The sequence below is a fragment of the Melopsittacus undulatus genome, chromosome 4, assembly GCF_012275295.1.
Source record: "Melopsittacus undulatus isolate bMelUnd1 chromosome 4, bMelUnd1.mat.Z, whole genome shotgun sequence".
In the NCBI taxonomy this organism is placed as follows: domain Eukaryota; kingdom Metazoa; phylum Chordata; class Aves; order Psittaciformes; family Psittaculidae; genus Melopsittacus; species Melopsittacus undulatus.
In genome coordinates this window covers 95073341-95094466 of record NC_047530.1, presented here as the reverse complement: position 1 = coordinate 95094466, position 21126 = coordinate 95073341, and the positions used below count along the sequence as shown (strand labels likewise).

The 21126-nt window shown below is 36.7% G+C and overlaps 1 protein-coding gene across 1 annotated transcript in view; it reads left to right on the top strand.

Moving 5' to 3' along the window:
* Positions 1-21126, top strand: part of EXOC6 (exocyst complex component 6) — a 90392-nt gene that overhangs the window by 56164 nt on the left and 13102 nt on the right. The window contains exons 19-20 of the mRNA XM_034061380.1: positions 1143-1284; positions 8674-8747. Coding sequence (XP_033917271.1) covers positions 1143-1284; positions 8674-8747 — 216 coding nt within the window. The remainder of the gene's footprint in view (positions 1-1142; positions 1285-8673; positions 8748-21126) is intronic.

Sequence of the window (21126 nt, the reverse complement as noted above, 5' to 3'; positions counted from 1 at the left end):
ACTTTGCAGAAAACGGCTGGGGAACCATTGCTTTAGAGAAATGGGTGTCATTGCTTTACTGACGGATACAAGTAAAACAGTAGTGGTGTGTGCCCTAGTAGATTTATTACATAATTATGATTTCTTTTGTGTAAGCATGTTAATAGTTGGTTTTGGTTTAATACATATTGTAACATAGATATTGGTTGAAAAACGTAGTTTCAGTACATTAAGCTGCAAAGATTCATATAATTCACATTTGAAAGCCAAGACCACTCTGCTCTAAAAGATTGCAGTGCTATGGATAGAATGGTGAATAAATCGGGTATCTGGTCTTAATTGATGTTCTTAATTTTAATATGGAATTTACATATCTTTCACTTTTTTATTTTTTAATTTTTAATATTTTATCAAATTAAAGCCTGATTTTGTGCTTTGCTTTTTGGTCTCATACTTGGTAAATGATTTGTCTCAATTACATATACATCATAAAGAGAAATGTTACTAATTAGGCTATGTTTGGAAAATGATTTCTACTTTGTACAGCAGAGGGCTACATTTCATTTTGCTAGTAGTTGATTACTGGCAGCTCTGACCTATTGAGCACCTGAAAAGATGATGGATAACCATGAATATTTGTAAAAATTTAGCAAGAAGCTTTGAGGTGGAATTCAAGCAATTAAGGTGCCAATAACTAGCACATGCTATTATGAAAATTGACCTAACTGAAAGCAGTGATTTTGATTTATAGAAAGTTTGGGTTTATTTTACTGACTATTGTTAAATATATGCAGCATATTTATTTGCATTATAGTCTTGCTTTCATTGTTTGTGTGAAAACAATTAAAATAAATCCACAAGACTGTTCATATGCTTCAGCAATTTATATTGTTATTTTTAAAATGTCCTTGTATTCATGAAGACAGTTGGATTTCTGGAAGAAATATCAATTGTTGCTATACCATATATTTAATTTAGATCTCTGATTGATTTAATAGAAACAAAGCAAACAGGTCAAAGAAATAATAGCAAGTATGATCCTTCTTCTAATCTAAGCCCTGCACCATTAATGCTTCAGTGTATATTAAAATCAAACCAGATAAGCAGTACTTTAGTGACATATAATTTATTTCTATCTTAAAATTTGTTGCTCTTTTTACTAGGGAAAAGTGGCCCAGACAGCTTGCATGTCAGCTTGCCAGCATCTTTCAACATCCCTAATGCAGATGCTACTGGACAATGAATTAAAACAAATAAGCATGGGAGCAATTCAGCAGTTTAATTTAGATGTAATACAGTGTGAATGTAAGTAGATGTTCCAGAATTCCTATTTATATCTGTCTTAACACTGCAAAAAAGTTATTTAATGTAAGTCAGATACAGATCTTTTTTCCATAACCTGCTAAGGCTTTGCCCTTGGAAAAAAAAAAAAAACCACCAACAATACATATTCTTGTAAATGTATTTCTGAGTAAGTATGTTAACATTTCTGGGAAATTTTTTATGAAACCTTTTTTAACTCAAGTATCTGATTGAGACATGCACCTGTTGTTACTGTTAATGGGATCATAATTGCTATATCCATTAAAAAAACAATAGTACAAAATTGTCCAAAAGCACCACATAAATATTATGGGTTTATAGTTGAGGAAAAAAAGGTCAAATGTCTGTGAAATTTTAATTTTCCTTTTTGAGTTTATTTATGATGACACAAATTTTAAATGTGCTGTTACATAGCTTTCCTCCCTCCTAGAATTACTACTGCCTTACTCACTCTCCAGAATAATAATACTGATTTAGTAAACATCAGATGTTCTTTTATTCTTACTGTTCAATACATAGCATCAGAATTATTTTATAAAACTGGTTCAATCCAGCACTGAAGGCAAGATTACTTTCCTCAGTGTTTTGCCTGGAGGTCACTGCTGAGGATGAGCTGTTAATCTGTATGAAGGAAGTTACTTCCATAACATCATTATGTTATGAATAGGTTTTTGGTCTGGTTTTATAATTGATGACTGAGATATAATGAAAAGACTCACTAGCATTCTTTTTTAATGCATGTTTTTCTTGATACTTATGCTCTCTTTTTCAAAGTGTCTTTCTTCTTATGTGTTTGAAGCATGGTTCTCGATGGTTTTGGTAACAGCTGTAAATTGGGGGAAGTTCTGCAAGTCACATCCTGAGGTTTTTAGTTTGGACAGATGAAAAGATTGCCTACTTAAATAGCAGCCACCTATGGGAAATTAAATTTGATTTTAAGCAATCTGTTTGGTATCACAAAAGGTTCTTGTGGAGTCCAGGGACAGAGTAAAGGGGCATTTTTTACATTTTAACCATATGCTTATCTTTCCTTCTCCTGCCTCATTTGTTACATTCCAGCTAAACTGTAACATCATTCTGACAGTTCTTCATTACACAGCCTTAAGGCCTTTCTGTGTGTGAATAAATTGATGGGATTATCATGGTCCAATTGAAAAAAATATGCGATCATTACATTAAAGTTTGTGTTGTGATTGCAGACATTGGCCAAACAGATAATGGTTTGATTTTTTTTAATTTTTTTTTTTTTTTACTTTTAGTACCCTTGATTTTGCAAATTTAGTAGTGTTCTTTTCAGGTAGGTGGGTAGGGGTAGAGGTATGTGCATTTGTGTAGTTTTCTACATGTGAAAAAGATCCTAGTTGTGAAAACAGAAATTCCATAGTATTTGTAGTACTGACAACATAATCATTCATCTAGACGGGCATAATTGGTGCACCCACTAAACAGTCATCTGCCTTATGGATAAATAGTGTAGCAGTGAAAAAAGTTTACCCACTACTATGTTATTCTGTTGCTAGTATTTAAAATATCATCTGTGAACAATGCAGTACTTCACTACATTGTATAGATTAAGCAGTTCACGGTTTCACTTGGGGATTTCTAGCAGTACAGGGGATAAAACGTATGCCTTGCAGGTGACTTTCACAGTATAAATACACCAAAGTAATGAGAAGTCCCAACAAATCTGTCTGTTGTCTGGTCTCTGAGTTGCTTTCAGACCTTTCTCTTTTCAGCCTTTGCCCTGTAGTGTACCATTCTCATATCTATTACTGCTCTTTCTACCATCTTTTGTTGCTGCACAGTGGAAACTTCAATCAGTGAAGAAATCTTAAGAGAGTTTTAGCTAATCTAACATGATAATGTTTCATTGTTTAAAAATTTAAATATAACCTTGAGACAGCATGTTTTGTTATATGTAGCAGTTATATTGAGCATATTGAGGACATGGAAAACCTTCAACCAAAATGAGGAAATTTCAAAAAGCTAGTAACTTAAAGACTCAAAAATGTATTCTTTCCACCATGCAAAACATCTGGTGTGGGTTGTATAGATGAAAATAGAATAAACTGTAATTCTTCCTTTCTGCAAAGCTTTTAAAGCATGTTAGAAAAAAAAAAATGTTGTTTTTTTTTTCACAGAAACCCTTTGAATAGCTTAAAGATAATTATGGAAGCTTATCATAATAGTATGTTGCAACAAATAACATCCTACAATCTGTGGAATGAGGGATCAATGTAAGATTTTTGCTCAGACTTCTATGCTATTGTGATTTCATTCATAAGGTCCATCACAGGCACATTCCAGGCCTCACTGTGTGCCTGTGATTTATGTTCTTGTTCATCACCCTCCCCTACCTTTATTCTTTGACACTTTGAGATTAATGGATATGACAGTGACATTTCAATTAGTGCTTAGAGTGTGCGAATAATTCTCAACTGTTGGGTAGTTTCCTACTGTATTGTATACATGGATTTGGCATTTTACTTATAGACACAGATACATTTTGAACTAAGAAGTTATGTGAGATAAGATATGTGTAAAATATGTTACAATACGTCAGATATGTGTAAAAGGTTATAAGTATCTGAAGATACTTTTTTTTTTTTAAAATCTTGGCAATATTCTAGGTATTTATTCTGATCTTTAACATTGCACTTTTATTCTTTGTAATATGACCTGAAGGAGAACTAAGTGAAAGCAGAAATGTGATTACTTGTCAGCTTTTTTTTTCTTCTCCATTAAAAAGTATTCAGCAGTCCAGCCAACAACCCAACAATTTGTTTATGAGCAGTGATATGTTAAAATCATCAGTTGCTGAAGTTCATAGTCACAGCAAACAGGTAGAATAGTAAGTGGACTTCCAAGAAAGGAAGGTGGAAGGGAAGGAGATGATCTTATGTTGAATGCTGGGATTTCATCCTGCACTGCATTTCTATGCAAAGCAGAGCAGAAAATCTGGAAGCAGCTACTTTTTCTTTGCTTTTGCTCAAGAACAGTAATAGTATGGAGTGGTCTTCTCTGATGATTTATTAATAAAAAATCAACCCAAACAACAAAACAAACCAAGTTACTGTCTTTTTTTCTCTGCTTTTATAACTTGTTTTTTTTTTTCCTTCCAAAAAAGTCCAAAAACTTTCAGTTTGATTTCAGTTTGTCCTCTTCTAATTGAAGTATTTCTCTACTTTTTCTACATATTTTGTAATTTATACCATCCAAATCCAGATACCTTATATCAGCTTTTTATCAAGGAATTAGAACTTGTCAGAAATTCTTAATTGATGGAAGAGTTACAAGTAATATTCATCATTTGTGTAACAGGATTAATTGGCAGAAGGAGGTATGGTTGAGTGGGCATCCTTCTTCACCCAGACATGAATCTGTGCAGGGATGAAGAAGTTTTGGGTCCTACCTATTAGTGAGCATGGGATAGGAGAAAATTAACGCAAAGTACGATGCAATGTACCTTGCTAAATAGCTCTAGTAGGGCTTTCTGCCAGCCCTTGCTTTTTCACCCACTGTGTGGAGAGCTGTAGTATCCAAGAGCAAGAGAGGTCTTGACTTAATGCTCTCTGTTGAGCATACACAAAGGTGATCTCCAGGTGGGCATGCCAGAATCTGAGGAACCCAAATCCTATTTTTCATTGAAAAGGCACTATACTCTTCTCTGGAGGCCACTTACTTTAGCTGCTTCTTCTCCCATCTGGGAAGCCAGGTTAACTTAACTTAGTTGAGACCATCCTTCGTCTGCCAGTCACATATGGCAGCACGGGAGGGAGGGGAAGCAGTGAGACCTCGCTGGGGGCAGGGCTGGGGGCTGCTGCCTGGCCAGCTGGCAGCTCCCTCAGGGAGGCTCCCCTCCAGGCGTGTTTGAACAGCTGGAGCATCCAACAGGGCTGCAAAGTGGCTGACGGCTGTTGAGATTGCCACCGGATTCTCCACTCTTCCTTTAAAAATACATTTGTAGCTTTGCTGCCCTGCCTATGAATCACTGCTATGAGGATGAAGTAAAACTGTCCTAATTTAGCTTTTCATCCAAAGTCAGGACTCTGAGCAGCAAAACTATTTATCAGGGATCCGGTACAGAATTCCCAGACAATAGAGAGGCACAACCAGATAATGGCTAAAAGATGGGGTTTTGAGAGAACAAAATGAAGTGTCCTCTTAATAAATCTAGAAGTGCATAGAAATTGAGTACAATTTGCAGTTGAAGATGTCTTAAATTCTATTTTGGCAGACACAGCCTTTTTCTTAAGATATCCATTAACACATATATACATCAATTCACATATGCCCTGTATACAAAATGTAATGAAAAGATCAAAGCAAAGTATTCAAAAGAAAATGGACTGAAGTAATCTTTATAATATTTAAATTTACCATTCTCATATATGTGTTACCTCCCAGCCTGGTTTTGTATTATTGCATACTTTATTCATTAGATCCTACCTCCTGTAAATTCCCAAACTGCCTATTGTAGGAAGTACGTTGAGATTATATATATAATGGATGCACATTGTGCCACAGATCCTGTTCTATGTACACAGAAAAGGTCTACACAGTATCAGCAAAGAGCAGGGAAAGAAGATGTTAACAAAACCCTTGTGAATAACAGATTAATGTAATGCGTATTTTCAGCCTATTTTCCTGAAAAACATTGAAGTTCCTGATTCAAACTGCCAAGCAGCCAGTTGTTTGCTCCTATATGTGACAGTTTAATGGTGATATTTGCATTTCATTCTCATATATTATAAAATTCCTGACTTCTTTTATGCACATTAAAACAACCAACTAACCAGCCCCCTACTCCTCCAAATCCTCTTTAAGCCTAGAATGAATGTAGAGGGTGAATGTTTTAAAAGATGTATATGTGACAATGTTTCATTACTATTTGGAAAAGGACCCTTAGGACAAAGACATCAAGAATGTTAATCCTGTTCTTATAATATCTTCCTGAAATGCTGTGCAGTAGAAAATATTTAATTAGCTTTGTAAAATTGTTAGCAAAACTTGAAAGCCCTGAGCTGAGGGAGGAGGAGGAACTGTCTGACTGTTACCGTAAGTAGATTATCTTTTTGCCCTTTGAACTCATGGAATTGTAATAATGAAACAAATTCTACTGTAGCCACCTGTCAAAAATGACCCAAATGTGAGAATAAATGCTTGTCCTGTAATGAGTGTCCCTAGTGCTGTGAATGTATTCATAGTATAAAATTGTCGTTAAAAAGAACAAAGCTGATGCAATAATAAAGTTTGGTTCTGTAGTGACTGCATACTTGTTCTATAGTTGCAGTAGTAGTAGGTACCATATAGACAAACTAAATCCTACTGCATTATTAGGATAAATTCCAAATTCAAAGCCTGATGAGCTGCAGAAAGGATGCAAATATTTGTCCTGTGGCAAGTAAAAGTATTCCACCATAGGAAAGGACCTACCAAAGTATAACGTGCCAGCAGCTAACTGAAACATTTTGATGCAGGTCACACTTTTCAGTTATATTCGTTTTTCAGTTCTAAAGGCATTCCTTTGCTGTAGAGCTTCCTTCTCACAGTGCTACCATGGCGGAGCTGGAGGAGCTCAGATTCTGCTGGGAGAAGCAGATCTCAGTGTATACAGTTACACAGGATCAGATACAGATAAGCCTTATCTTTCAAGAATAGAACAGGTTCTTCTTCCTCATTTAGTGGATGCAGAAAAAAACCCTTCTGACCATCATGCTTATCCTCCTTACTGGTGTGCTGCCACAGCTTACAACCCATGTATCTCTTTTTTGGCTGTTTGGTATGGGGCATTGCTAAGAATTCCATGGTATGGTGTTCCTATTTTAAATATCATGTTTGACTGACCAAGGGGGCCACCATGGCAGCCTGTCTGTCTCTGAAGAAAGGATGATCCCAGTGGCTGTGAAATACCTGCAGAAGAGAGCTATGAAGACACCCAACCCTTTAGCTTAGGGCATTCAGAACGGTGCTTTTATAGGCCTGGAGATCTTTTGTTCTTCTGCAGGCTGGTAGTTGTACAGACTGTTTTCTCTTTTGCATTACCACAATACAAGTAATAAATTCTGCCTCTACTGGTATAATTGCTACTCTGGTATTATATTCATCTATTACTAAGCTATCATAGATATTCTGAGATGGTATTAGTAGCTTCTTGTACCACTGAAATAAGAATCTTTATTTTCATTTAGAGTTGCACTCCATATAATAATTTTTAGACTCGTAGGTAGTCTATTTGATTTCATTAGCTTCCTTTAAGTTGAAAACATACATTTAGAAGTAAATGACTAAGCCCATTATTTTACTGTCATGTTAGCACAGACACTAATATCTTAGTTACTTAGTTTGGATCATCAAGTTACTTCCACTTGATGATCCAAAGTTTCTAACTACCTGTAAAAAAACCCCCAAAAAACCCAACCAACCAACCAACCAAACAAAAAAACCCATGAAAAAAAAGCAAAGCCAACAAAAAAACCCAAAACAAACAAAAAAAAATCAAACCCAAACTATTAAGGATTTCATCTTACTTTTGAATATGAGTAGGAGTCCTTGCGGCACAGTAGAGTTGAGCACTGGATCTGTGGGGATATGAGGCAGTTGGTGTTTCTGCAAGTGTCTTTGTTATTAATATGTGACTTGGGGATTTTTTTTTAAAGTTTGACAATTATCAATAATTTCCTAATTTAAACAAAGAGCTATCATTTTTGATTACCATAAGTGTTACCATTTTTCTGTATTTTTAATATAGTATTGCCTTCCAATTTTGCAGGATATTTTTGGGTTCAAGAAGAGCAGAAGTTCGTTATTAATAAGCTGGCTAAAGGGCATGAACAGACATTTCAGCTCTGCTCTGACTTTGGCATGTAGAGCTTTCTACCTGTTGTCTACACATTAAACAAGCTCTCACCTTAGTGTTTGTCTTTTATTGCTGTTTGGCCAGAGGTGGGGTTTTTATAGTGCGGATGCTGTAACAAAAGCAGATGTTTGAAAATATGTTGACAGCCATGGAATTGGTATTATTTTGAAATTCTTCAGTAATCATTCACCCCAGGCCAAAAAAAATATGCTGGTTTCTTTGGTTGTAGCAATACTACTGAGTTAGAAATTTAAACAAAATTCCCAATAATACTCCTAAAGCTATTATTCTTTGGGCTTCTTGGACAAATGATGGAAAAGTTGTTTGTTGGTTTGGCTAGGTTTAATCACTGTGACTTACTAGTTTAAGCTATGTTTCTATTATTCTAATCTGTTTCTATCAAACTAGTTTTATTTTAGTGCTAGTAAGCATTTATATTGCATAGAGTTTGACTTTCTGTTAGATTTTTTGTTTTAATCTACCTCTGTAATATTTTTAACTTTTCTTTGCAGTGTTTGCTAGTTCTGAGCCTGTGCCCGGATTCCAGGGAGACACCCTGCAGTTAGCTTTCATCGACCTCAGACAAGTAAGACACTAGTTGTTGTTTTTTATCCTGCTAATTTCCCCTTTTGGCCAATGCTGAAGTTATTAAGTTCAAGAACCTTTCATGGTTTTGCATTCCCATGTAATTAGTTTAGAGAAGTGGTTATTTGAAGTGTTGTTAGTGGCACTATTCCCTGTAATTTAGCATGTAACTCTTTCTCCAGTGTGTTGTTAGGGGGCACTGTGCTACTGGTGGTACTATTACATGTATATAAGATAAAATTTTGGCCTTGACAATTTTGTAAAGATCCAGTGAGGCCTTTTTCATGAGTGTACGTGTTACCCTGGTGTGTGCTGGCCTGATTCCACTCTACATAACTACATATGTATGCCTACACAACTACTCCCTGGAGAGCAAAATCAGGCATGCTATTATTTAGCGTTTCCTTTTCTTAATTTGTTACATAGAATTCTTCTAAACTATTAGAAAACAGCATTATTCCAGCTGGCTGATCTTTATATCAAATTCAATTTTAAATTCCTTAATACTGGAAGCACTTTTCCATGGTACTTACCAAAAGGAAGGTTTTTCCAGACTAAAATCTATTTATCTTCATTTCACATAGTTATTTCTATTCCCTACTCTCTAAATTCTGACAATATACACCCATAAAAATTAATTTCAAAACCCTTTCATATTTGGAATAAACTTTTAGAAAGGATTTATTACCTCACAAAGTTTCGAGCATAAGTGTCATTTAGATAGTGAAATGAATCATAAACTACCCATGGAGGGTCTTTAGCTTTCTGCAGATGTTTGTGATATTTTTCAGTACCATTATGAGCCTGTCAAAGTCATCAGAAGAGAAATGGAGAAATAATTCTATACCATGTTATCTATATAATAAGAATATTTTTGCTTTTAATAACTTAGTAGGTTTTTCACAGCAAGATTATGAAAAGGCATTTCAGAGGGGAAAATTCCTGAAGCAAAAGCATTCCAGTTTCTCCTAACAGTTAGACAGGACTTCATTAAAGTATCTTTTTAAATGAGAATGTTAGAAGGTGGAGTTGTCTGTTATATTCTCACAGTAATATAATGGTGAACAATATCCACAATGGGATAAGTGTGGGCTATGCAAGGAGGATATAGGATTGTGGCCATAGGATTTGTTCATGTGATACTTTTATGTTAAGAGTTCTAGAATTCAACATGTAAAGATGTAGTCTGCCAGACTTCAAATACAACATGTCTTGCCTTGACTAGCCGCCTTCCTCTTCTGGATTCTTTTTTATTCCTCTTTTATTATCACCGTTAGAAGTGACTAAACATCTTCCAGTTTGTATTAAGTCAGTTTAGTTGAGGGGAAAGGATGTTGGGAGATTTTGGCACCATTTCTGTCATCCACATAAGTAGTATAAATCCTTGCATAGCCTATGTTTGTTTCAAGGAAAAATGTGATTTCCAGCTATGCAGGAGGACAGGCTGTGTATCTACTCGCTACAGGAAATAGATAAGATTCTTTTTTTATGTTTTAAATACCAACTATCAAGTATGTCACATAAATAGGGGTTATGTTGCTTGTGATAGCTTTCAGTTTATGTTAGCAACTTATATTTAGAATTTTCTTGATGCAAGTAACGCTTTATAGAGGATGCTCTGTACACTCTGGGAATCTAATCAATTTCAGATACTTTATAAACAGTGAAAGTCTGGGCAACTGTCTTTATTGGGTTGAAATTGGAGCTTACAGATAAAGAATAATTCTAGTACATTTGTTTTGGTTTTTACTATATTTTTGTGTGCCTCACCAAAAGGTATTGCAAGCACACATTTAAAAAAAAATATAATTTAGTAAGGATTTGCAGTGTTTTCACTCTCTTCCTTATTTGTGATCCATTTCTATCTTAATAGGATGGATGACAGTTCTTTTCAAGAATACTTAGAAAGGCAACAGAGCCTTTTTCAGAAAGTTCTTATAAAAGGTCATGCTTCTGTTTTTTAGTTTGAATTTGATACTTCTTCATGAATTGCAGGATATGAAAGATAAGGAAGTAGGTCCAGTGGTCAGGTTTTACCTGCCCACCCGGACTGTGCCCTGAGGTCAAACTCCTGATATTGCCTGTTTGGTACAGAAAAGCTGATGACAGGTAGGGGCTGATACAAGGGGGAAAGCTTGAACCGTATCAAAGCTAAAAGGCAGGAGATTTGGGACTGAGTGAGAGACTGTAGCTAAAAGATGGATCAGCAGGATTGCCCTCTTCTTAAAAAGCAGCTGACCTGCAAGGGAAAAGACTTTATCGTCCTGCCAATCACATGGTTGCTAATGGAAGCCAGTTATCTCAACAACAGCTTACTCTCTGTTGTATTAGGGCAATGTGTAAGATTAATGAGGATTGGGTAGTAGAATATTGTAGCACATTTTACTAAAGAAGTAAAGTCACTTACAAGGAGTCAGCTTGGAAAACAGAGGGAAGAGCTATACCATGGGGGGAGGAGCAGCTTTGAAAAGAATTGCCATAGGTATTTTCATCCTAACAGTTCCTGATCCTGTCTTTCTCTGAAGACAATGTATGGACAGCATGTTGTCCCCAGCAAGCCCACTTCTATCCTTCTTCCTTCCACAGACATAGAAGAGCAAACAGAAAGAGAAGCAGCTGGCATGAGAAAGACTTGCTTCTAAAAAAAGAACAGTAGTTAGGAGTAGGAAGCTCTAAGAGGCCAGGAATCACAAAGTGACAGGCACTTACCAATGTCCCTTTTAACAAGCCACCTCTTTCTCATTATACTATCCCCTCTTAAGCTCTGGTTATACTTAATATGCTCCTCAAAGATCTTAGTAATCTCTAGAAACTCTAGCTAATAAAGACTTTTGTGATATTCCCATAACCATAGTATCTCAGCATCTTACAGTGGTGACTTGGTGTGGTAGGCTAATCACACATAATGTATACTGATAGAGAATCACATGGCCTTGATCCTCTAGAAGCTTGCAGCTCCAAATGGCTTAGCAGCTTCTAAAGCAGCAAGCAGCTGTAAAGAAAATTGGAATAGATTCATGGTTCTGTACAGCTGCAATAATTGTGTCATGCGTCATGCCACTTGTCTTAGTGTGTGACCTGAGGTCATACCTATGTGCACCCTTTTAGCTTGCATAAAGTCACTGAGGGTCAGGCCACCTTGCAAGGTGATTATCAAAGTGTCATGTGCTCTGGCATCTTGTGAAGATGACCCAACTCTCCAGTGACTTGCATCACTCTCTGAAGATAATTTTTGGCTACTGTCTATATAGAGGGCCTGGGTAAATTGTTCAGTGGCCCAAAGTGAGGTGGAATAAACTGGAGATTTTTCTACCAGTTTAGATCCTAGGTTGATTGGAATTAACCTTCAAAAGTAAACAGGTCTTAGTTTGTCCTACTAAAATTAGTCTCCGAGGAAGCTCAGCCTACAACATGAATAAATTTTGTCTTTGTTGTGATCTGTTCTTTACTGCCTAAAGACTAGGGTTACAGTTCTGGAATGTGAGGCAGTTTCTTGGATGTACTGGACAGTTAAATACTGTGAGGAAAAGGCCTGAATCTTACAATTTGTGCCTTACTCTTTGGACAGCCAGAGTAGCATGTTGCAGTCAGGAACGATAACCTTGTGGTAGTCTGAGAGGTCAATAGTTGCTGTCCTAGGGCAAACTATTTGATTCTTAACCAAATGGATGGTAACAAATGCCTTTTCTTGAAATGAAAAATATCTACAGAGTTATAACCTAAGCTGCAAATGCAGCATGGCTTTTTGTCACTTTTGACTTCACAAGTTTTTTCTAGTGTTTCTCTCTGCCATGAGCACTACTTCAGATTCAAACAAGTCTTCTTCCTCTTCTGTCTAATCTCAGCTAGCTTGACTGTTGTGGAATTGCCTTATTTTACCATGGGTGAGGAGAACTGTGTCTCATCTGTGGCTTTTTGGCTCTTAAGTACATGTTGTTAATATCCTCCAGTTGCTGTCAGTGCTGGTCCTGCAACAGGCGCAGGTGTCTCAAGTGAACATAATCATATGCTCTTGGTAACCCAAGCAACCACAGTAGCAGTACCTCCACCACATGGTAACACAGAACTTACAAGTTGATAATAGTGTCCCACAGTTTGGGAGACCAAGGGCTGTGAATGACAAGGTCCCTAAATTCTGAGTAGGTATGTGAGTAAATTCTTGATTATTTCAGTGGTTTCTGTTAACATTTTGCTAACGTTAGGGATGAATTAGACATAAAGTCATAGCGTGATCAGTGTGATGAATAATGTACCATGGAAACATTAGAAAATACATTTTTGTCAGACTTTTGTTTATGATGTGTGTAAATAAGCATGTAGATAAGCACTTCTGTGAGCTCAAGTTATTGGTAATACACAATAATTATTCCTTCCAAATATTGATACCTGATATTTAAGAGTATATTTTCATCTGTATATAAATAGTATATTTTTATCTGATTCCAAAGCATAATGGAGATTATGCTGGTAGTTTCTTGGGTTACTTGTCCATTTACTTTCTAATACATTTTTCTGATGTATTGTTGGTGAGAAATATTGCTAACTTCCTGAGCTCTAGTGCTGCATAAAACAGGCGTAAGTTTATTTGAAGGGGAAAATTCATACTAGTACATAATATACTCCGTCTCTTTCTTCTTTGCATCTCTTTCATCACCGAGAGTTGATACTGTCCTGGTAAACTCAGAAGTAACTCGTTGTAGGTAGGAACTGTGTAAGAGATCACTGAAGTTCAATCCCAGCCATGGGATTCTCTGCCACTAAAGGCAGGCTGACAGCTCAGTCTTCCCCACGGTTTTGTTTGCAGTGTTTAATTTGAATTAATTTCCTGTAGTAATAAAAGCATTTCAGCTCTGGCTTATCTCTGGTTCCCCCAGTATGCAGCATGCTGAAGCTCTCACCACCTGTGTTTCCTGTGGAGAATGCTCTTGAGCCCTTCAATAGACCTCAGAGAATAAGCTGCAGGCTGTTGCCAAGCCTATCCACCATTATTCTTGGAGATGTGAAGCTCTGAACGTTTGCTGTGGCTTCCTTCACAGGCTGCCAGCCCACATAGTGCCTAGGCTTTGAAATTAGTAAGGTACACCCACCCCTGCCTCTACTCCAGAGAATCTTAGACTGAAAAAATATAAGGATTTTCCAAGATGGAAAAATCCCTAACTGTTTAGGAGTAAGTCTTTAAAATCTTCAGAGTTTCAAGATAAAAGTGAGCCTCTCTTTCATAAGGCAACAGTTTGAATTTTTAATTAGTGAGTAGTATAGAATATTTCATCTTTTGCTTCCTGAGGGAAATGGTTGTTGAGACTTTCATCTTCACAGAGGCTCTTTCACAATGCTTACTGATCCCTTTCCCCTCTCCATGCACTCCCCAGCTTCTCTGAACAAGCAGAGGGGCATGTTACATCTGTAACATGAAGCCCAGCCTCAGGGTGCTATGTAATGGGATTTGTGCTTCTCTAGTTTTCAGTGTAATGCTGCTTATTCAGCTAAAGAAAAGGAGCTCAGATTTCAGACACCAGCAAAACACGAGTTGCACCCCTCTGGATTTCAGACCATAGATTCTCACTTTGCTGGGAGAGGAAGGCAATGCTCTTCATAGCCTTTCTCTTCTCCACAAATTGACTCTGCTCTAAAGCAGGAGGGCTTTGAGGTACACTGCGAGCAGAACAGGGACACGTCAAGGCTCAATATCATATATTTGCATCATACAGGAGTAGCATGCATATGCATACCTGTGTGCAAAATGGCAAAGTTATTTGAGTATGACTGCATGCTAAATGTGTGTTATCTGGCTTGCAGGGGACACACAATGTCGTTTCAGAGTGTCATGTTCTTATAAGTAAATGAAAATTCTTCACACAAACGTGACAATTTATTTCTAAGTACTTATATTGCCCAATGGAATCTCTTACTTTTGATTTCTCCTTTTCAACTAGATTCTGTGAAGCCTGTAGGTAATCTTAGTAGTCTTGGATCACAAGTTCTGTTTATGGATATTTGTGAGGAAGATCTCAATCAGTGCTCAGAGTCAGCTCATTACTGGGATGGGATTTATACCTGCCAGCTGGTAAGAATTAGGAAGCTTTGGAAACAAATGCACAGAAATTATCAAAGGGGAGTCAAAAACAAGCATGGCTTTGGATACACTATCTCAATAAGGATTTGCAGAATCAAAACAGGATGGCAAGTGAGTCATTTCCTGGCAGTAGGTATTTCTACCTGTCACTTCCAGGAACCAAGAGCATGTGCCAGGTACTAGATATATGTGGATCACTCATCAAATTCAGTGCAAAACAGATTATATCCAGTTCAACATTTGAATGCACCTTTTCAGTAGAGAAGTGCAAATAACATGCTTATAGCATACTACATTTTCCTCTGGATACTCACTTCCTGACAATAAGGGAACATACCTGAAAACAGGTTTGAAGTACTCAGTCTACAAATGCTTTTACTTCCCTTCAGTAGCCCTATCAATATCTTACTTAACTTAAACTATATACATATAGCTGTTTAACTACAAGATACACTACTCCATCTATGGCAAAAAACTGCACCAGTTTCTCCAGAGGAAAGTATAGTAGATTGTGCACAAAAGACTGTGTGGTGAAAGATATAATGCTTAAACTGAATGCCATCTTCTAATTGACAGTAAATAATGCTGTAGGTACCTATACCATGGAAGTTATTGAAAATAAGGAATAATTTTCTTCTTGTTTGTTTAAGCTAGTTCATTTAAGGGATAAAATTCGCTTAGTTATCCACTTACTGAACCAAGTATGTATAAGAATTAGATGAGCTAACAAGAAATCTATCCTGTGTATTTAGGAAATTACAGAATTCATGAAATGTTTGCTGGCTCATTTTGACTTAGAGACCTGCAGGTAACAACCTTTGCATAAGAACACATGCCTTATTTGAACAAAAGTGTGTGTTTTTTTTTGTGGTTGTTAGGTGAATTTATCATTTTTTGAACTGAGATGGGAAGTGGTATTTATTGGTCTCATTTGTCATGTGCAGGTGAAACATTTGACTTCTAAAGAGCAGTGCAAGGGGAATTCTAGCTTCTAAATGCTACAATCATAAAAATTACTAATAGTTTCAGTGGAGAGATTGATCAAATCAGGTACTACAAAGAAATCTGTAAAAAGCAAACCCAAACGTAAAAGTAAGCAAAATTTACTGTCAAGACTAATTTAGATGAGTGTATCTGAGTCCCTGTCTGAATACTACCAACTGTAACATTTAATCAGCTTTCAGCTCTTCTTAGTCATCAGTATTTTCACAAGAAATACTTAATCGATTAATTAAAAACCTGTTGACCTGTTGTTACAATGGAAACTTTGTATCTCTGGAAAGCCTTTCTGTTCAAGAAAGCTCATCCCGTAGTTACAGAGGAAATTTCTGTCAAATCATGACCTAAATGGCACTAAAATCATAACCTTAGTAGCTGAAGTGCCTACCCCGATTATACCCTGTCCATAATGCCAGAACCCAAAGGCTTTCGTTTTCTTGGGCTAGACACTAAATTTCTTCAGTGATTGGCATGCTATGTATACAGAAGACTATTTATGAAGCAGTAATTTCCAAGGATGTTATGAAAGAAGGCACTGGTGAAAGTTTTATTCTTTTGCTGAAGGACCTTTCGACAGAAACGTTTCAGAAGGTTCACTTTCAGATAATTTCTCAATTAACATATCTCTTGCTTGAGTTAGAAAAAACTGATCCATGTGCCTACCGTATTTGCAAACTCCTGCTCATGATTTCTTTGGGTCAGTGATACACATCCCATTCAGTGGAAATTACTTAGTGGTATGAAGTTCCTCTAGTTTTCTTCTGCCAGCAGTTTTGCTCTCTATCTGATCCTCGCCTTTATCTTTGTCACGTCAAAAATAATGTAAATGCAAGGAAGGAAGATTTGGGTGCCTGACTTTCCTGAAGTTTGTGAATACATTCTATCAAGCTGTTGTCTTCCTGCTGACAGCCAGTTGCTGCAGGATCTCTACCATTGTGTCTGGGCCCTTCTGTAGCCCTGACCTGATGGATGGAGTTCAGTTTTGGAGCCCCCAGCTCCACAGGACTTCCTCTGAATCCTGTGGGTGGTATGTGGTTCCTATTGAAAAACACAAAAGAAGAAAATTATTGTTTTCCTTCAAGTTACTTGTTATTTGCATTCTCTTAACATCTATGAGTCCTAGTCTCCCCCTCAGGGAGCCATGGGACTGGTAACTGCATTAGCATATTCAATAATTTCAGCCGCAAAATTGCATATATCTTCCAGCCTTTGCTAAACTGGTAGTACTACTGATATGTAGTATGTATCAGGCAACACTTCTGACCCTACAGATTTGCCTTCATTATTTTTTCAGCTGTATCAATCCAGATTTCTTCTCTAAATCAGCTGTCCATCATAGGCAGCAGGTAGAATATCCCATTTTTTTTCCTTTTGCTCATTTTTCTGTGAAAAAGAAAGGTACTCCATCTTGTCTTTGGAAGTCACTACAGGACAATTGTAAAATCAAAGGAATCATTTACAAGAAAACAGGAATTGTTTTTGCTTCAGAGCAATAACAACATAAAGAAGGAATTGTGTGGACATAATATAACAGGCAGTTGAGTGAGTGAAATGTAGTTAATGAATTTTTATTCATTTAGATCATAGTGTCTTAGAAAAAAAAAAGAACATATCTTCAAAACTGTTTGTACAATATGTACCATAATGTGACACTGATCTTCAGCAGGGTGTTTTAGCATTGCAGAAATACAAACAAAAACTGTTGTTCAGACTGACTGCTTCAGGTCAGTCAGTGAAATCTGGGAGATGGAACCTTCATATTTTCTTTCTCTTAGTGCAAAGATATTAACAGCTGGCAAAAGAAATAATTGTATTTCATACTGTTATGTAAATAATTGTTTTCTGAAAGAACTAATAGTACAATGAGCAATATGATTGAACCAGCATTTTCTTAGGCACAATTTTATATTATACTGGCTTATACCATGCTAATATATATGGGAGTGTCAGGGTTGGAACAATTTGTCATCTTACAAGTTGCACTGTTTAAAAGAATATTGAAATAACAAAGTTTACATAGAAGATTGACACACAGGTTATGTTTTAGAACCTAAAGGAAAACTCCTGGAAAAGACCTTCCCTAGTGCATTAGTAGCAAAGGAGCAGTGCAACTTAGAAGACCTTTCAATCATAGAAAGAGTGGTGGTGGTAAAAAATGAATGAATAGGAACAGAAATGAAAATAAATGTGGAGAAAAAAAGTAAAAATATGAGTAGATGGAAGAAGTAGAATATGGGGAGAAAAGAAAAGCTTAAAGATACAGGACAAAAGACAAATAAAAAGTTCAGTTCCTATCTATAAACGTACTTCATTGTTCTAATCCTTCTGTTTCTACATTTATAATTTCCCATGCTTTATGCTAACAGTAATTAAGAGCATTCCTTTTTTAAACAGTAGAAATTTGAAGAGATGTTTTTACCCAAAGGGAAGAAAGGACAGTTAATGGTGTATGAAGTCCCTGAAACGATTGGGTTGCCTTATTCCCAGGAGAGCACAAGCTTTCCCGGTTTTCACAGTCTGCCTTAAGGAAATCGTTCCAGGAGGACACACATTTAGCCAACACTCTTCCAAAGTGCACAGTGTAACATGATGCAGTTAAACCAGAGGACAGTTTTCATCTTTTGACCCTGTGTCAAACATGTCAGTTGAGTAGCTTACCTGAGATCTGCAAGAGAACTTTGGCCATCAGGTATTTTCCCACAGAAATACGATTTTAAAACCTGCCTTATTTTTTAAAACTAACAGAAAAAGTGCTGAGCCAGCCTTTGCAAGTGGGACAGCTCAGTACATTCAGATTCTCCTTTCTTTTTGCCAGTCTAAAGTTTAAATAAAAATCTTTGCCCTTGCTTAGGATGTATGAGAAGGACATTAAAATTGGCTCTTTCATTTTCAGCACTAACAATATATTGAGCCCTGTGGAAGGATAGATTTCATAATAGCATTGAAATGCACATCCAAATGGTAGCTTTGGGAATGGTAATATGTTCAGTATAGTGCCTAAGTCTTGTGTCCATAGTTTTGAAAGTTCACAGCAAAACAGAAAAATACTGAATAATTCCTACACAGAAACACACAGGTAACTGGGGGAACATGAGGAACCTGTGTAACTGCTAGATTAGAAAGGCAGAAGCTGAAAACTCGAATGACAGTGTAAAACAGTCCCTGTAGCTTAATTAAATAAAACCAATAATGCGATTTAAACTTCTTTGAGTTAAAATTACTTTAATAAGGGTGTTAATTACTGGAGGATTAACACTGCTTACATGTGATAATAGATGTGGTCAGTCAATAAAGGGTGAGAATAATGTTCGTTTAAGAAGCAAAAGAATCTAGCACAGGATTACTCACCAGAGAGGGATAACATTTCAAAGTGGCAAGTAAAATCAGAGGAAGAGGTTTTCAAATTGCAGGAGGCATTAGAAGCTGAATTGTGCTCTCCTTACTCAGCAGAAATTCAACATATATTGAGATCTGTTGGAGCTAAAACTTGAAAAGCAGTGATTACAAATGACATATTACTAGTTTGGAATTATTCTGTTTTGCAGAGCACTGTAACAAATAATGTTTCAGATAAAACATTTCCAGAAAATATTGTCACTTGAGAAGTGAGGAGAAAAGGCATGTTCTAAAGGAAAAAGATCAGCTTCTAAGGAGAATAATTTCTTGAAGACATGTTTCTTAGAAAAGACATTAAGGAGAAAGGGCTTTCCTTAATATGCCTGCAAACATAGCAGCAGGCGAAGAAAGAAGTTTTGCAAAAAGCCAACAAAAACCAAATTCTGAGTTGTCTGTGTTTCTTGTTAGTGCAATTTAATGGGCTCAAAGGCCTCTGTTAAACCAAATTGTCTAGACAAGAAAAACAAGAACAAGTCTAAGAATTTTGTATGGGCTGAAGTATTTGATAAAACATTTTTAGAGTCATTTGATAGAATAAATGTGGAAGTATACATCTTCTAGTAGCTGAAGAAAAAAAGTAAATGTTGTCTGGGAAAGAATACAAAACTTTGTTTAGTGATTTTGGCTTTGCTTTTAACTTGTCTATATTTACATTCCTGAGCTACCAGTTGTGGCATTCCTTGTCCAGTAGCTCCCAGGTCTAGCATAACTTTCCCTAAGAGATGTAACTTCATCGGCTATGAAGGGTGGCTATGCAGCCGTACCCTGAATGCACTACTTTGGAAGAAATAACTGTTTACAGTAAACTCATGATGGTCACATCTGTGTCTCTGCCTTATGGATTGCATTGGATTTTTGTTTCTGGATGCAAAAAAAATTATGCCGATTTCTGGCCTATTATGTCTTTGATTTCAGTGGCTTTCCACATATTCTAACTTGCCACCCAAGATCAGCTGAGACATTTATTGAGCAGTTGCTATATTTGTGTCTGCTTCCAGCAAAGGCTTTTCAGAGAGATGCCTTGTAAATAAAATACTGAGGCCTTTGATGAGCACCTAAGAGAAGAATCAGGAGCACCAAGATGCTGCTTTTTATATTTTAGATTTGCAGCTTTTTTGAGAAACACTCAAATCTATAAACTGAACCAAATAAACCAGTCACAGATTGAAAAACAGTTAGACTGTTGTGTTGAATTAGACTTTTCAGTTGTGTTGAATCAAACTCTTTTCCCCTACCTGTAGAGCTCCAGGTTACCTCAGTGGGGATGACGTGTTTCATAGTGCATCATGAACCTCTGTGGAAATGCTGCAGATTCAAGAGACACTTACAAATCTTATAGACCTGATGTGTATCCTCCTGTTAGATTGGAAACCTCAATCTCTGTAACAATGTAATTTCAGTATATTTCTTAGATGTAATTTCCTCAGGTGTTTAGTCTAAGAATATGACAAGAAATAACTGGAAAGCTAGAAGAATGAAATACACTGTTCTACCACTGAATTGCTAGTTCCCAGTTACGAGGTTGGCAACTTCCTGGGTCAGTTCTGTGAACTGCAGATTCACACAAAGAGCTGAAGTCTTTGCCTCTTCTGTGAGCACAAGGCTGAAGCTGTGGAGCTCTGCCATATTTGCTTATCTTCCCATAGGCATCAATTTATATTTGTATGCCAGGGCTGTGTATCTAAACCTCCTTCCTTCAATCCTAGATGTAATCAGACTGAAATTTCAACTTCACGAACAGACCACTAAAGATATTTAATTCTAGGGTACAGCAGCCTGGCTTTATACAGATTAGATATGCATGTATACAGGGACAGTTTGGATTCATGAGTTAAAACTAACATTTATCAGATAATGACTTTTGGTGGTATCACCTCTGGTGAGACTGCATGCATCTAGAGTTACTCACATG